Source organism: Culex quinquefasciatus, chromosome 3 (genome assembly GCF_015732765.1).
Source record: "Culex quinquefasciatus strain JHB chromosome 3, VPISU_Cqui_1.0_pri_paternal, whole genome shotgun sequence".
Lineage (NCBI taxonomy): Eukaryota > Metazoa > Arthropoda > Insecta > Diptera > Culicidae > Culex > Culex quinquefasciatus.
The window spans coordinates 183,489,900-183,507,699 of NC_051863.1; the positions used below are offsets into that span (position 1 = coordinate 183,489,900).

The 17,800-nt window shown below is 38.3% G+C and overlaps 1 protein-coding gene across 8 annotated transcripts in view; it reads right to left on the reverse strand.

The window, feature by feature from the left end:
• The window catches only part of LOC6035310 (supervillin), a 388,528-nt gene that overhangs the window by 144,742 nt on the left and 225,986 nt on the right, over positions 1-17,800 (reverse strand). For 7 of the 8 annotated variants that reach the window (XM_038264419.1, XM_038264421.1, XM_038264422.1 and 4 more), the window contains 3 exons: positions 14,211-14,893; positions 10,834-10,971; positions 6,820-7,381 (listed from right to left, as the gene is read on the reverse strand). In XM_038264419.1, coding sequence (XP_038120347.1) covers positions 6,820-7,381; positions 10,834-10,971; positions 14,211-14,893 — 1,383 coding nt within the window. Of the gene's footprint in view, positions 1-6,819; positions 7,382-7,968; positions 8,249-10,833; positions 10,972-14,210; positions 14,894-17,800 lie in introns of those variants that run through there. The other variant, XM_038264425.1, reaches the window with a different exon arrangement.

Here is a 17,800-nt window from a genome sequence, read left to right on the forward strand (position 1 = left end):
CGAAAATTTGGGTACTTTCGAAAAAATACGGTATTTTGTAAACAATTTTGAGTATTTATAATTTGAAACATACTACATTTTCAAAAAATATATTCTTGAGGAAAGCATTGAACATTTACATTATGTGGTTAAATAAAGTTGATTTTATAAAGAATTTGAAAATGAATTTATCGTCGATACAATCATCGAAATACCCGAGCAGACGGCAATAACTTGGGAATAAATTTTTTTGATATTTGAAATTACTAGGCCAATAATATTTTTATTTATTTATAACAAGATTTGTTATTCGTCATTATTATTTTTTTGTTATTGGATTGTTATTGTAATAACAGACTAATAACAGATTTAGTTATTCTTCGAACAAATCTTTGATATATTTTTTTGTTATTTTAACAACTAATCCGATTATCCCAATAACAACAGATGGCGGTATTCTTCCATAACAAAAAAAAATATCTAAAGTTGTTGTGACTTTCGACCAATATCAGACCAATAACAAATTTTGTTATGATAACAAAAACTGTTATCAAACCCTTATGCAAAAATGGATTTTTCAAGAAGATTCCATAACACTTTCAGTTATTTTTAACAGTATTAGTTATTGAAATGGCATCAATTTTGTTATTACCGTCTGCCCGGGTAACGATACAACTACCTGGGCAGACTGTAATAACAAAATCCATGCCATTTCAATAACATATACAATGACAATAAATGTTATGGAATCTTCTTGCAAAATCCATTTTTGCATAAGAGTTATCAATAATTTTATCGTTCACAACCTTGATTCAGTTGTTTTGTAAAGTAATTGTGGTTTAGTGATAGTGTTCGATATATGTGAGTAGAATTCAGTTCAATTTAGCTTAGTATGTTTACAAAGGTCCTCTCTACACCATTGTTGATCGGAAGGCACAGCGATGAGTTAGTTTTATAAGTTCTTGATATTATGTTAGTAATTTAAGTTCGCGATCAAATCTGATCGATTCTTAAATCCGAAACAAGAATAAGCAACCATCATAGGCTGTATTTCTAAAACCCCGAGCATGGGTAAATAACAAGGGAAATGCGTAATAATACCTTTCTCTGGTATCAATACCAAATTTTGGTATTCCTGGACCCTTTAAAATTTGTCTTGAGGATTATGCAAGAGCAAAATGTGGTATCATACCAATTTAAGGCATTGTTTTGATATTGCAAAATTGCAGAATTTGTCAATGGTCGAACACCACATATTGGTATTCTTTTGGTATTACAGTGTTTTATCAAATCCCTCTGAAACTATGGAAAAATTTTGACCAATTTTGACAAAATAATTAATTTTGCGCTAAAATTATGTCTCAAAGCAAATGCTTTCATTGAAAACCGGAAATTTCAAACTTGATTTTAAACATTTTTGATATACCCCCTAAAAAATGACTTGAAATTGTGGAAAATTTTCTAAGTCAGGATGGCACATTTTGGTATTATTTTGGTATTAAAGTGTTTTATCAAATTTCTCTGAAACTATGGGAAAATTTTGACCAATTTTGACAAAATAATTAATTTTGCACTAAAATGATGTATCAAAGTGAATGCATTCATTGAAAACCGGAAATTTCAAACTTGACTTGAAATTGTGGAAAATTTTCTAAGTCAGGATGGCATATTTTGGTATTATTTTGGTATTAAAGTGTTTTATCAAATTTCTCTGAAACTATGGGAAAATTTTGACCAATTTTGACAAAATAATTAATTTTGCACTAAAAAAATGTATCAAAGTGAATGCTTTCATTGAAAACCGGAAATTTCAAACTTGATTTTAAACATTTTTGATATACCCCCTAAAAAATGACTTGAAATTGTGGAAAATTTTCTATGTCAGGATGGAACATTTTGGTATTATTTTGGTATTAAAGTGTTTTAACAAATTCCTCTGAAACTATGGGAAAATTTTGACCAATTTTGACAAAATAATTAATTTTGCGCTAAAATTATGTCTCAAAGCAAATGCTTTCATTGAAAACCGGAAATTTCAAACTTGATTTTAAACATTTTTGATATACCCCCTAAAATATGACTTGAAATTGTGGAAAATTTTCTAAGTCAGGATGGAACATTTTGGTATTATTTTGGTATTAAAGTGTTTTATCAAATTCCTCTGAAACTATGGGAAAATTTTGACCAATTTTGACAAAATAATTAATTTTGCACTAAAATGATGTCTCAAAGCAAATGCTTTCATTGAAAACCGGAAATTTCAAACTTGATTTTAAACATTTTTGATATACCCCCTAAAGAAATTACAGTCGACTCTCTGGCTGTCGATCTTCTCGATATCAATAATTTCTCCATCTATCGATGAATTCTTCAGTCCCTTCAATCTGCATACTTCAATTATCTTCATTCCTCGATATTTTCCCTTGCTTGAAGGATCTCTTCCTCGACGGTCCTTTGGATTCTGTTTAAGAGCGAGTTTTTCACCAATGTGTAACAGGTCGTATCAAGGTGCTCCGATTTGGATGAAACTTTCAGCGTTTGTTTGTCTATACATGAGATGAACTCATGCCAAATATGAGCCCTCTACACCCAAAACTGGCAGCGCTAGTCCGAGAGAATGATGGTCTCGAGTCGAGAAAATAGTGGTACCATTCACGGACGCAGAGAACACAGCTCGAGATGGGCGATAGAACTATTCTCTCGAGGTTCATTTGCAAAAAAAAGTTCATCCGTCAAACAAAAAACCAAAAGTGTCGATAACGGGAATCGAACCAGAGACCTTTGACAAACCAATCCAATGACTTAGCTGCCTCGGCCACCACAGCTTGGTGACCAAGGAGAAGTCAGAAGTCGATGTATGACACTTGTTGGAGATTTATTGATTCAACTAACGAATGAACTCATTTGTTATGATGGTGTGTGTTGGTACCATTATTCTATCGATTTTGGCACTGAGCCCTCAATAAATTTTGAGAGAACGATTATCTCGACTCTGAATTTTGGGTGTACGACAAAGGGAAGTGGGGTAAAATGGGCTTTGAAGTTTGAGGTCCAAAAAACCTAAAAAATCTTAAAATTGCTCGCATTTCCGTAAAACTTCATCAATTCCAACTCTCTTAGATGCATTCGAAAGGTCTTTTAAAGTACTTCAAAATGTGCCATAGACATCCAGGATTGGTTCGACTTTTTCTCTTAGCTTTTGCAAATTACTGTCAAAAATTGATTTTTTAAAACCTTAATATCTTTTGCAACAGCCTCCAACACCCATACTCCCATAGGTCAAAAGATAGGTAATTACATGGACTATAAGCCTATGGTATTAACTTTTTGGCCAATTGCAGTTTTTCTCATAGTTTTTCGATTTTTCTAGAACAAATATTTTACAACGTTAGTTTTTGGCCGGTAGGCCACCATAGCGGCACTTTTTAGTCTCAATTTTGTCATATTCGGAATCCTTGGACAATTTCACGTATGTTAAAAGTATTGGAGTTGTAAATTTGATTGGAAAAATTGCCATTAAGAATGAATTAAAATATTTTTTAACAATTTGTTTAATTAGGGGTAAAACAGGGTTTCGCCTACTTGATACAGCATTTGACGTATTGATCACAGGGTAAATAAGATCTATTTCTTTTTTCAAAAATGTTTTATTTAATTATATTTTAAATCAAATTGACAACTCCAATACTTATAACATACGTGAAATTGTCCGAGGATTTCGAATATGACAAAATTGAGGCTTAAAAGTGCCGCTATGGTGGCCTACAGGGCAAAAACTAACGTTGTAAAATGTTTGTTCTAGAAAAATCGAAAAACTATGAGAAAAACTACGATTGGCCAAAAAGTTAATACTATAGGCTTATAGTCCATGTAATTACCTATCTTTTGACCTATGGGAGTATGGGTGTTGGAGGCTGTTGCAAAAAGATATTAAGGTTTAAAAAAAATCCATTTTTAACAGTAATTTGCAAAAGCTATGAGAAAAAGTTAAACCAATCCTGGATGTCTATAGCACATTTTGAAGGGCTTCGAAAGACCATTTGAATGCATTTTAGAGAGTAGGAATTGATGAAGTTTTACGGAAATGCGAGCAATTTTAAGATTTTTCATGTGTTTTGGACCTCAAACTTCAATGCCCGTTTTACCCCACTTCCCTTTGTCGTAGAGGGCTCATATTTGGCATGAGTTCATCTCATGCATAGACAAACAAACGCTGAAAGTTTCATCCAAATCGGAGCACCTCGATACGACCTCTAGAACAAACCGAGCAATATTTACAAATACTGCCTCTTAATTGAAAATCTCTTCCGGTTGTCAATAATTTCACTTTCTCATGGCTTGCATCGGGGGGATGGCACCCTATTCCTACCAAAGCAAACTGACAACAGTCGACATTAGCACGGTTGTCAAATGAGAGCCCACAACAAAAGCACTAGCTGTCAAATGGTAGCCCATAACAAATCATTGTTTGGGTTTTTTATTTTCAAATTTCCCGCAATTCAATCGATAAATACCTGAAAAAAAAACACGTGAATTGTGTTGCTAATGGCAAATTCTATCATATCCTTGGAGATTCCATCCCAATATTGGCTGAAAATTCATATCGAAAAAAGTGATTTTTCTGTTTACCTTTTTTGCTTTTTTTCTTTTGGTCGATCAAACAGTGCGCCCGTACACTGTGAATCGGCATTACACATTTTTCGGTTTTGTTTTACACATTTGCATGGGACTTTTGAGTTTAACCAGGATAACACACTTCGTGTTACCAAAGTAATATGAATAATACTGATTCTGAGTGTTTGTTATCTGAACTTCCAAGATGGCGGCTTCTTCGCTACCCCCTGGCTTGCATAGACATTTTTCTTGGCGAAACAAAGCTTTGAAGGGTGTTTGACACTAGGTTGTTTTTGTTTGATGGACGTTGCCATAATTCTCTCCCATAGCAGGGTATCAAAAAAAAAATATTTTCAATCGAGTCTTCATTTTGCATCGTTCTGTAAACTGATGATTCTCTTCCTCGACGGTCCCTTGGATATTGACAACCAGAGAGTCGACTGTACTTGAAATTGTTGAAAAGTCAGGATGGCATATTTTGGTTTTATTGTGGTATTGAAAGGTTTTATCAATTTTCTCTAAAACTATGGGATTTTTTTTACCAATTTGGACAAGATAATAAATTTTGCGCTAAAATGACTTGAAAAAAAACCAAATACTTTGAAAAACGAGTCAATCGAAAGATTCTTGAATTTTGGTGAATTTCAATCCAGTTTTATTTTAATAACACTTATTTTTCAATCTTGTTATTTTTCAGAATCTTCAAGAACTTCATGCACAGCCCGTTCATCAATGACAAATGCATTCGGTGTGGTGAAGAATATCACTAAGAACAACATGGAATCATCAGGTGAGTAGATTTGGCTGTTGCATATGGATCATTTCCGTTTTTTACTAACTGCAACTGCTGCACTAAAAATGGTATGAAAATACCAAATTTTGGTATTACTTGTGCAAATATCAGCGACCAAAATGTGATCTTGGTTGCCCAGTAATAGATGGTAAAATACCATCAAATCAAACCAATATCATGTTTGTGGAAGACCACAGGAATACCAAAATATGATTTTCCAAGAGCGCGGGAATACCTAAAATTAAAACCATGGCAATACCTAGTTTTGGTATTCAAGCAATGATCAAAAATCCAGAAGACCTCAACTTGGTATTGAAATGGTTCTATTTTGAGGTATTATTTTACCCTTGGAATAACATGGTTTGGTATTGTTGTGCCCTTCCACATACAAGACTTTGGTATGATTTCATGGTATTTTACCAACTATTACTGGGCAACCAAGGGCACATTTTGGTCGCTGTTATTTGCTCAAGTAATACCAAAATTTGGTATTCCCGTGTTATTTACCCCTGCTCGGGACAAAACAAAACCACAAATCTCAAAACTTTCCGAAATAAGTCACTGACCGTGTCCCCCATCCAACCAAGGTCCAAAGGCTGGTCAAGGCCGCGTTGTGCGTTCACGGTAGCCTGCCTATTTATGTTAGGGGGGCATCAGTTTAACCAAATGACAGTCTTTCTTCTTTGACGGCCATCGTCGTCGCCATCTTCGGTGCTGTGGCGCTCTGGGAAAACTCACCCACCTGGAACAACACCATCATCACCTTCTTTACCTGGGTCAAATCGCGTCGGAAATTTAATAAACCACCTGCCACCCACTAAACCAAAAGGCTATGATTACATTTTATTTTGTCTTTTTTTTTTGCTCTCCACCCACAAACAACACACTATCGTCGGTGAGCTGCTGATGATGATGTGATTGTCGGAAAGGTTTACCCGACCGTGAAATTACACCATCGCAGAGTGCAATAAATTTGGCCACCTTGTGATGAAGATGGCGAAAAACAAAGAAGAAGAAAGTACAATTTTCCCAGAAGAAAAACGGAAAATGACTTACACTGACTTAAGCAGAACTGAGTGGCGTCTCAGCAGCAGCAGGTTCGAAGGATTCACGCATCGTTGGGTTTGCTTCAAAACAGCTGATGATGCTTTGTGGCAGTGTTTGCGTAGAACATTAACGACTCGACATCGGTCTTTGAATTGTTTGATGGTAATTGGACAACGTTCAGTGGAAAAGAAAAGACTTGGAACGGGAAATTGCCTGCAGAATGGCGAAAGTATGGCGCCATTGTTTGTAAACTCTCTGTGTAATTCAGTGTGTGATTGCGAAATGTTTCGCAAAATTAACGAAGTGACGTTAAGGGCTTTCAGTTATGTTATGACCAATTTGGTCTTTTCGTCGCACAAAACAAAAACAAAAGATAAACCACTCACCCTTCATTCTGCCGTCGGCGCCTCGCCACCGCCGGGTTCTTCAGGATCGAGTCCACGTTGCCCCGCGTGCTGGCCGGATGTTCCCCGTCGCTGGTGGTTCCACTCGCGTCAAACTCACTGACGACGCCACGCTCACTACCCGCACTACCCTTCCGGAAGGGCACCGGCGCCGGTCCGATCATCGCCGGAAAAAGCGCGACTCCCCCCGGGGGAACGTAACCGCCGCCACCACCGGTGGCCGTATTCGACACGTTCCGGAGCATTTTCGCGAGATTCTTACCGGGCGCGACGCCGTCCTCCTCGTCGGACTCGGACGACACGGACGGGGCGCGGTCCTGGGCCATATCGGACACGGTGGTGGACTTTTTCAGGTTCGACACCGACGAGTGAGTGGACTTTTTGAGGCGCGACTTCAGCTCCGAGTTGAGGTCGGTCGGAAAGAGGCCGACGCAGCCCGACTTGGACTTGAGGATGCCCTTTTTGAGCTCCGACACGAACGGCATGGCCGGTTGGCCCGGGGGCAGGTAGGCGAAGGGGGGCTTCCGCGGGCTGGTCACTTGTTCTGGAGGTAGGGGGAGAACAATAGAAGGTTAGGAATTGTACATGAACATAATGCGAATTAGTAGCAACACTGGTGGACACGACACAAAGACAAACACTTTGTGAAGAGAGACACGAAAGCCACACGGTGAAACGACACTTGCTTTAACAAACTAGGTTAATCCAAGCCTGATCATGGACAAACAGACGTCAAACTTTTACTTTAATTCCACCAAGTCGTAGTTTGACATCTGTTTGACTTAACAAAAAACAATGAAAATCAACATTGGAAAGCGTGATAACAAAACATAACCTGCAAAAAAAGCATTCCGAACTTAACTGCAAACAAATAAATTAAATCAATGGGTTTTTTAAAATGAGATTTCGAAGAAATTCCGTCCTCGACGCCGCGACGCAAGCGATGAGCTCCAAAGGTCAACCGACATATTTTTGCACTAATCACTAGCCTAGTCAGAAGATAAACCATCCACCACCATTGTCGCTAAAGTTAACCTCAAACTTCTACGCCCTGCACCCAAATCTAGCCCAAATTACCAGCTCCGAGCAAGAAAAAAAAAAACCCGACCATTGAAGGAAGAAGGAACGTACCCGTCGTAACAGTGTGGAAAAGTTGGAAGGGACCACGTTGTTGGAGATGGTGGAGAACCGAGAAGGAGTTGCACGCCGTCATGGTCGTCGTCCTGAGATCGTACGTGTCGTTGGCGTCCAGGAAAGCGTTGAAGTTGTTGTTGTGTGGTCTTAAGTTTTGCTAAGTTTGGGTTTTAGGTATGGTAATATCACAAGGCTCACTAAGTCGTCGCGGGTACTAAAAGTCTACACAGGAATGGGTTTTTGAAGGTTTTGGTTTTTTTTTTTGTAAAGAAAAAGTTAATCTACAGACAGTTGTAGGGGGAAGATATGGGAAGAAGAAAAGAAGAGCGTTAACGTAAAGTCACGGATTTGAATCGCAATGGATAAGTCGTATTGCAGCTGAAGTTGAATCATACTTGATTGGAGAATCTTAAAAGTTTAAGAATAATCAAATGTTTCAGCAAAACTATGAAAGTAGGCCAGTGTGAGTTTGTAAACAAAGAGTTTTATTAAGAAGGTATTAGACTAAGGCAAACAAACCAACAAACTCGCACTTTTTTGTGTTTGACAGTTTGCCAAACTCGTAAACAAAGCCAAATGTATGCAGGCTGACGTTTCTGCAAATTTGTTTGGGCAGGCAAATTGCCGAACTGTCAAAATCTTTGTTTGTCGTAGTCTAACGTCCTCAGAATTGTAATAATATTTAGATTTGGAAAACCTATTTTCTGGTCCATTTATATCCACAAATATAACATTAAAAAAGGACGTAATCTTGAATGTTTACATTGAGGCAAGCAGTTTAGCATCCCGAGGTGCTTAATCAAGCCCAATCGCGCCAATTTACACTTGGTATCAAACAAAATTTGGAGAAAAAATATTTAAAATTGATAAAATCAACTAGAAAATTAAGATTTAAGAACTGATCAACTTCAGCTGACACAACAACCCAAAACTCCGGTAGCCGCGCTAGAAAGCACTTTTTCCTAGCTCTGCTACTCCAGCACAAACCCCACCGCCAGACACACCTATATAAAGCTTATCAAACTCCGTGTCCGCCATCGACAGGTCCTCCGCGGTCAGATTGAACTCCTCGAAGGTTTTCAACGGCGCCAGCGTTAGCGCACTTCCCCCAACGCCGCAAAAACTCTTCGCGAGCTGCCCCCTCGCGGCACTCTTCTCCTGCTCCAGCTGATCCTCGTCGCGGGGAACCGACCGCGACCTGCGGCGTCCCTTGTCCGCCGCTCCGCTGGGTTTAAGATTCAAATGCTTCATGATGGGGTCCGGGTTGAGGAGACGTTGCTGGGGTTTGACGATCGCACGTGGTTTGTTGATGGTTTGGGGCGAGGTTTGCTGCCCGGAGAAGCTCTTGTTGACTCCGAAGTACTTGGCGATGCGTTCGTCGATCGGTCGCTGGGGTGGCGGAGCTGGTGGGTTTCCGCGGGGCATTGACCGCGATCGACGGCGTATTTTGGCGGCTTCTTGGTCTGTGGAGGAGGGTGGTGTTGCTGGGGAGTTTGCGGTTCCGGAGTTCTTGAGACCAAAGTACTTGGCGAAGCGGTCGTCGATTTGGGGCGAGTTGCGTTGACGGGATTTGTTCGTCGCGAAAGAGCTTTTCTCCAGAATTGATGGGCTGTGGGCGAACGATTGCGAGTTGTTTGTCAGGTCGTACGGTAGACTCTCACAGGCGCGTTCTTCGATCATGGGCGTGTTTCCTCCGTTACCAACAGGCGACTGTAGAGCCGGAGTCGAGGGGCTCTTGATGGCCGATACGTCCAGCGTCATCGAGCGCAACTTGTTCCACTGCTTGGCTATCGTCGAGACCTTTCCCTTGACGATCACTTCTTCCGTTTCGCTACCTCCACCGCCACCGCCCGTCGAGTTGAGCAGAATGCTTCGATTGTGGGACCGACTTCCGTTCAGGAGATTCTTCTTCAACGCAGCTATGCCGCCACTTCCCAACTGAACTCCGTACTCCCCACCACTGTCGTAATTGTTCTCCTTGCCAGACTCCACATTCGAATCGCTGCCCTCATCCCCGGTCCCCACCCCAACGCTACCCCCATGATCTTCCCCAATGATCGGCGTCGAAGCACCGCCCATAAACTTCCTCCTTATCCGGTCCACCTTCAGCGCATCCACAACCGGTCCATTTTCCCCCTTCTGTTCATCATCGTGAAAGTCAACAACGTCGTTCCCGGGCGCCGGCGTCACCAGCGTCGGACTCGAGTTGGAAATGTTGTTGTTGTTATCGTTCAAGAACTTGGGCATTGTTAGCTTGCCGACGGTGCGGAACTTGAGGGCCTTCTTCTTCACAGGACCCATCCGGGCCGCGCCACTGCCCGTACCGCAGGGCGTTGCGGTCAGTGCCGTGGTCATCGCGGCTGCGGTCGAACCCGTTTGGCCACCGGAAAACAGTTTGATCTTCTTCGATACCTGCAGTGTCGAGGGATCTGCGGTGTGTGGTGAATGTGTGTGCGATTTTTTATGTGTGAAATTTGACAGAGGAAAACGTGCGGTAATTACAAAATGATGAGAAATCAAAGTAGAAAATCAGTTTAACAGGAAATGATACAAAGTAAAGTAAACAGTGTTGATAATTTTTTTCTACAATAAGGATTCATATGAACAATAAAAGTTAAGTAAGATGACTAGAAGAACATTTATCGCGAATGTAGTGCAAAAATATCTCTATGTTCTGTAAACAATGTTAGATAATTTGGCGACAAAAATTAGATTAGAAAAAAATCAAACAATTCAGCGCAAAACATGAACAGTTAATAAGGCTGACATGCCGTAAACAACACTGCTAAAAAAATCGAAACTTTTTGTTTTCGTAAAAGGATTCGTCAACGGAAAATCAGCCAGCAAATTACAACAACTTACCAAACTCGGTGCCAGAATCGTCGGAGATTTCGTTTTTGTTGAGATTGCTGCTAGTGCTGTTGCTGAGCTGCTGGTGGTGGTTTAGGCTGGCGTCCGTCGGTGAGATGGTTTGGGTCGCGAACTGGGCCGCTGGCATTACTGCAAGTTTTGCGAGGAGTAAAAATATCGAAATTAGCATTATTTAATTAGAATTAAAAAAAATATTTTATTATTTCAGATTATTTTATTTTTTTTAAATCCCCGTCTACCAAAAAAAACCTTGCTACATAAGTAATATTTTTTTCAAAGTATATGTCTATTATTTTGTCTAACCCCTGTATGTTGGAAACTAATTATTGAACAAAAACAACTAGACTGGTTTATAATGCATTTCAAAAACATTTTTTTATTCAATTCTTGAAACCTGGTCCATAATTTAAATTTTTTGATAAAAAAAGTATTATTTTTATTTTGAGGCCCCCTCCTGGACTTTGTTTAGAGTTGAGGGACATAAACTTTTAAAAAATATGTGCAATAGCCTAAAACCGTTGAAAATATTTTACAAAGTATACTTCCCTCAGTTTTGAACAAAGTCCAGGAGGGGGCATAAAAAAAGTCTTAAAATTAGAAACTTTTTGCCGGTTTGTACATAAAAAAATCTAAATGCAGGGGAAAGCATTTAAATTTGATTTCAGTTGATTATATTTAATCTTTTATTAAACAATTGATCTTTTCTAAAAACAAAATTTTGGTCCCTGATTTTCCGGTCCGACTTTGTACCAGCCTTATGATTGAGAGTTTTCAGAAAAAATATACACGGAAAAAATCCAGATATTTTTTTATTTTTTTATCACTTAAGTTCAATCCCTAAAATACATATATTTAAATTTTAGAACTTTTTTTTATGAGTAGGGGACTACAATAGTAGTTTATGCAACAAGTTGCAAAAAGAGGATTTTTTCAGCACGAGTCGTACATTTATCCAACGAGGTTCACCGAGTTGGATAAATACGAAGAGTGCTGAAAAAATCAAGTTTTGCAACGAGTTCCAAACAACTTTTTTTGCAATTCCAAAAAAAACACACACTGAGTGAAATTTTATGTCAAATTTTCATGTATTTTGTCAATAAATCGTTTAAATAAAAAAAAAATGTTGAAAAGTGTTACTTTTCGAAACAAGTGCTGAAAAGTGTTGCTATTCGATTCTGTTATTTTTGGTACAGAAAAGTAGGCTATTTCGTCGTTCAAGAATGACAGGAAAAGTAAGTCGTTTCACGACGGAATTGCAAAAAAGCATTTTTTGCGATAGAAATTAAGATGAAGAAAATTCTGGCACCACTTCTATTTAAAAAAAAAGATGATTTATGGAAAAATCATAATTTTTTTCAAAAAACATTGCAATATTAATTTTTAGATGCAAAATCAAATTTTCAATCAACAACATTTTTTTTGATAGAGTGTACCGTTTTCATGTTACAGGCATTTTGAAATATAGTTTTTTTAAACGATCAGTTTATTACAATCATAAAAAAAATCCGAGAAAAAAAAACACCAGCAAAAAATATTTTTGAAAAGCTATCTTAAAATATTATTTTTTTACCTTTTTAATTTGGTTGATGGTTGCTGAGATGCAGACTCCTTAATTACATTTTATGAAATAATCACTCATTTTTAAACTCGTTATATATCAAAAACTATTTGTGCGAATTTGAATATAAAAAATTGAACTTTTGAGAAGTTTTCTGGTTTTTTCAATTGAAAAAAAAAGAAAAAAAATGGTCCAACTTTTGAAAATGTCCACAATAAGTGTTTTTAGCACTTTCAAAAGGTTACTCTTAATTCTTAAAATTGGAAATTATTTTAAATACAAAAGAGTAAAAAATTGCACACAAGTTTTATTATTTATAATTGAAAATTGCAAAACTAATTTTCACAAAATTTAAACTTTAAGAGGCTGTTCTACATTTATTAAAAAAAATTGTGAAGTTATTAAAATTTTGGTTTTGCATTTACTATTATTTTGTTTTTTTTTTTGCGGAACCTGAAACTCCGTTCGTTTTACATCAATTGTTGTCAAACGAACGGGGTCACTTTTTTATTTGACACCCTATTACACTATTACTACATATTACTACCGAACGTTTGGTTTGATAGCAAATGTGAGTCCCGTGTAAAAAGTGACAGTTCGTCACTTTTTAGTTTGGCTTTGTCAAACCAACGGGGCACAAACATTAAAATTGACAAACGGAAAAGTCACCAACCATTTTCGATTTTTCCAAAAATCATCATTATTTGAAAAATGTATATCTACGGTACAGATTTGCACCATCTCAAACTCTAGCGCAAAAGATGCCTTTGAAGTGTCCCAGAAAATATTAAAAAAAAAAATGAAATAAAAAAACACGTATATTAGGAATTTAACATTTAATGTTACATTCCCAAAATAAGTGATAAAAAGCCAATTTCAACCCGTTTTTTACGTGAACCAATTTTTTCTGATTAGTCCTAATCATAACCTACAACTTTACCGAAGACATAAATACGATCAGAAATCCCCTCTCAAGAGGTGACCAGCCTTCAAGAAGGTAAGCCCCATTTCAATTTTTATGTACAACGGTAAAAAACACGACTAAACCCCATTTCTGATATTTTTTTCTTTTTAATGCAAAAAAATAAATGAAATTGATGAATCAACTATGGTCCCCTTGGAACAAGCTGTCAAGTAGGAACTTTTCTGTCAAGAATCGCCGCGAAGTATTTTTTTTTAAATTGATTTAAAAATCCATTTTAAAACCTTTGCGGTCGTACAAAGGGTCATTGTACTCAGAAAAATAAGATTTATTGTTGTAAATAATAATATCACACATTTAAGCTTAGACCCAATTAAATGACTAACATTGTCTGAGAAAACCAAAACCCATAAACTATTTTTACACTAAAATTCCCGGATATGATGACAATCCCAAGCAAATCTTCTTCACAATGATTGCACATAGTGTAACAGAAACTCGTCACACGTACCCAAATCACACATCACAAACCTGTCTATACTTAGTGCGTGTGAAATGACGACGACGGTGCCACTCATATCTTTCTCCCCCCCCGTTAAAAAAAGTGATGCAAAAACACAAAATAAATTTCAAAAAATGAAAAACACTGCAACGCAAGCCCCGCGGCACGACACACTTAAGCGGCGCGCATGATGACTTTCAGGAAAACCCACTCCGTCTGACTGCGTAATCAGCGGCAAGTTTTCCTCAAAGTTTGTATAAAAATAGCACACTTTACTTGCCCTATCTCTGCGCCGTTCGAGTCGTGTGTATTGCACATAGAGAGAGAGAGTTTTGCAACTCCACACAAACAACCGTGCGTCTCCACCCTTTTTTTCTGGTACTCACCTCTGCGGCCGCGTGGCGCGTTCGCTGCCGGATTTTCGTTCTCCTTCATGCGACTCTCCAGCTGCTGGAACATGTTGGCCCGCGCCCGGACACTGTTGGACCGGCGCAAACCCCCGGACGAATCGTCCAGGTCATCCTGCTGCTGCTGGACGCCCACGGTGGCCGTGTACATTTCGCGGTCACTGAGATCACTGGAGCTGGTGCTGCTGGAGCTGCCGTGCCGGCGATTCCGGCTGCAGGTCGTGGAGGATGGGCTTAGGAGGACTCGCCGTTGGCCGCCGGTTTCCTCGATGATTTGCAGGTGGTCTTCCGGATCTTCGACGTCGTCCTCCTGGTTGAGATCGTTCAAGTCGACGTCGTCGTCGATGGTTTTACGCGAGGGCGATTTTTCACTGTCGCTGGTTTTGACCGACGAGGACAGGCCGTAATCGGCGCCGGAGGTTTCTTCGGTTCCGCGGCCAAACTGGATACCACTGTCCGAACTGAGCGAGGCAAGGTTGAACTCCCCGGAGTGCGAGTTGGACTCGGTTGTTGCCAACGTTGGCGATAGCGGAGGTTCTTCTGTGGGACGCGTCGGCGGTTCCGCGATCGGTTCCGGATGACAATTGGACTCTAAACTCGAGTACGATTCTTCCGGGTTTTCGACGGAGCGCTGCTGCTGATCTTCTACTTGTTGCTGCACACTGAATGTTGTCGAAACAAGAAAGCCATAAATTAATTCTAGATAGATATTCAACGGGGCTACCAAACAGCTGGCACAAGATCTTCTTCTTCTTATTTTTGCTGTGTACTAACGGCTGAAACCGCTGTGAAGCGACGGTGGACGGCTGCTATTTTTAGCTCTTCTTACATATATCAATAGAACGAAAACGAGAGTGTCTCATTTTCCCGTTTTTTCTTCTCCCCAAGTACGAGGTTTTCCCTTTCAACGGGTCACTTCTGTAACCCGGTTTTAAGCCCCCGTCAGATATTTATTATTCTTCAAACACGACCAATCAAAATAATCACACTTCTAGATCACGGCCGCTTAATGCGACTCTTTCGGAAAACACACACACAATGAGATTGGGTTGGATATTTTCAAACGATTTGCGTCATGCACTCTTCACTACTCAAGGTTTGAACCATGCGGTTTCTTTTTTCGAATTTTCCCTCAGCAAACTTTTTCAAAATTTCCTTAGCAAAACTAGTTCAAAACTCCCAAAAAAAAGACGCACGTCGCGAAACCCGCCAATATTCTGGAAAGCAACTTCCACATTCGAAAATCTCGGACACGAAGTTAACAACCGACGTTCTACCGATATGAAATCACGGCGGAAACTGGTCCACCGAACCGGGCTGAGAAAACTTGGAAAAGTGGCAGATTGTGTCGGGCGAGAGAGATGATCACACACTCTCTTTTGCAGCGAATAGTAGAACATCCGTGATCTAGCTGCGCAGAACCGATCGATGGCGGTGCGCGAGATTTGAAGTTCTCAGCAATTTAAACAAAATATATCTTCAGCCCTCTATCTAGACTACATAAAGATAATGATCATATCTCAACTATCTTTGAAATATTTTCTCCGATTCTCCGAATTTCATGTGTTATTTTTGTTTTTTTTTTGGTTTCAAGATTACCCAAAAAATTTCAGAAACTCTTGCTGGATTCAAATTAAAATCTATAGTTAAAAAAAATCGTTATGGCTTCATCCACCACACGCAACAGCAAAGGGTCAATTTTGCCCGTTTCCCCCCTCAAAACTGGCTATTTCAATGTACACAGAAAAAAAAAATCATGGTAATATTACATCTGGGAAGGGGTACATCTTTTATGTCAGAAAAAAGGTGTAATTTTACCTCTGGAAATGTGTAATTTTACCACTATTCTGGTGTAATGTCACTTTTTCAGTCTAAATTGAGGTAAAATTATATCATAAAAGAGGTAATATTCAACCTTCCAAAATTACAGCTTCCAAATTTACATTATTTTTTTCTGTGTACACTCTTAGAAGTGTTTGTAAAATTTCAACTTAATTTGTATTTTTAATGGAAAAAGTCGGTGAATCGAATGAGTAAGGTTTGTAAAATTTCAACTTAATTTGTATTTTTAATGGAAATCGTCGGTGAATCGAATGAGTAAGGTTTCATGTACCGTTTCGATTTATTTTTGAAATATTTTTAAACTAGTAAGGTTTATCCTGAGATTATTATTTTTAAAACGTGTACTGGGATAGGCCACACAAGGTGCATGCATTTTTTTTAATAAAAAGTTTTGTAATAGTGTTTAAAAAAATAGTTGCATTGAAAATTCTTATTTTAAATTCCGGGGTGACTTTGACAGTCATAGTTATTATTATAAAAATCAGATTGAGTGTGTTCAAATTTTATTTTTAAGGTCAAATGTACCATCACTAAGGTTGCTGATAGATTTTTTTTTTAAGAAAAAAAAAAATAAATGTTTATAATTAGATAACTTAGTTTATAAGCTTTTTTTTTTTTTTTTTGGGAGGGTGATCCAGCCGCACATCGTTGATGTCGAAACCTCTAAACTGGGCCCTCGTCCTGTCACGTCCGTCAGTAGTCTTGTCGTACATTACAACTAGAATCAGATCTGCCAATGAATTAGTACACTTCGACCAAATAAACACTGACGCTGTATGGATCTGACTCTAGAATAAATGCACAGTTGTGTGTTATTCATAAGTCCAAAATGTTCAATTATTCATATAAGTCCAAATATTCATTTGCGGATAACTTCCTAACTTGAATTGAATACATGATTTAAAGCAACCTATCCGAAAGCTACTCTTATCTCAAATCCCCGACATTTTAATTATTAACCAAACAAAACGTTTCTTTTAAAACCTGTCTGCCTAAAAAAAAAAAAAAAAACAAAATAAAATAACAGTTGATATTTTACAAGTCGTGAATTGAAAAAGAGACGACCATTTGTTCGTCAGAATTCCAGTAGATCCTCGATTCGCAACAATGGTCGATACAATCATAATCCGACAACCGTTAGTTCAACAGATCAACGAATTTAGTCCGATATCATTTCACTATTGATTGATCGAGACTCTATGGAAATTTTGACAAATCAGAATGGTTTTTATGCTACTTGAATGAAAATCACCGATTCTGATAGAATTACTAAATTTACTGTTACTAATTTTGTCCCTAAATAACTAAAGGCAAAGTATAAAAAGTTGATATTTATAGTTAAAATCCTAAATTCTAAATACAAACACTATTTTTTTAAACCCGCATCCTAACCTGACACCCACATTAAGATAGGGAAAAATCACATATGTAGCGGTTTATTGTACAAATGTGATATTTTCACTATCAGAGAACCTCCTTGTCTCGATGACAGCTTACCGGTCATCGATTAAGCCCTGAGACTACGCCAAAGTGGGTTCTCGCAGCATGAAGTGGTGTCCATGTGTAAAAATGGAAGCTTCAGCAATATACTGAACACTTCGATTTTAATTCCACATCGAATCAAATCATACTCTTTGCCAAACAAGCATCAAACCTATGATACTCATTATGACAAAGCCCAGGGGATAACTTAGTTTATAAGCTTTTCAACAAAATACCTATACATT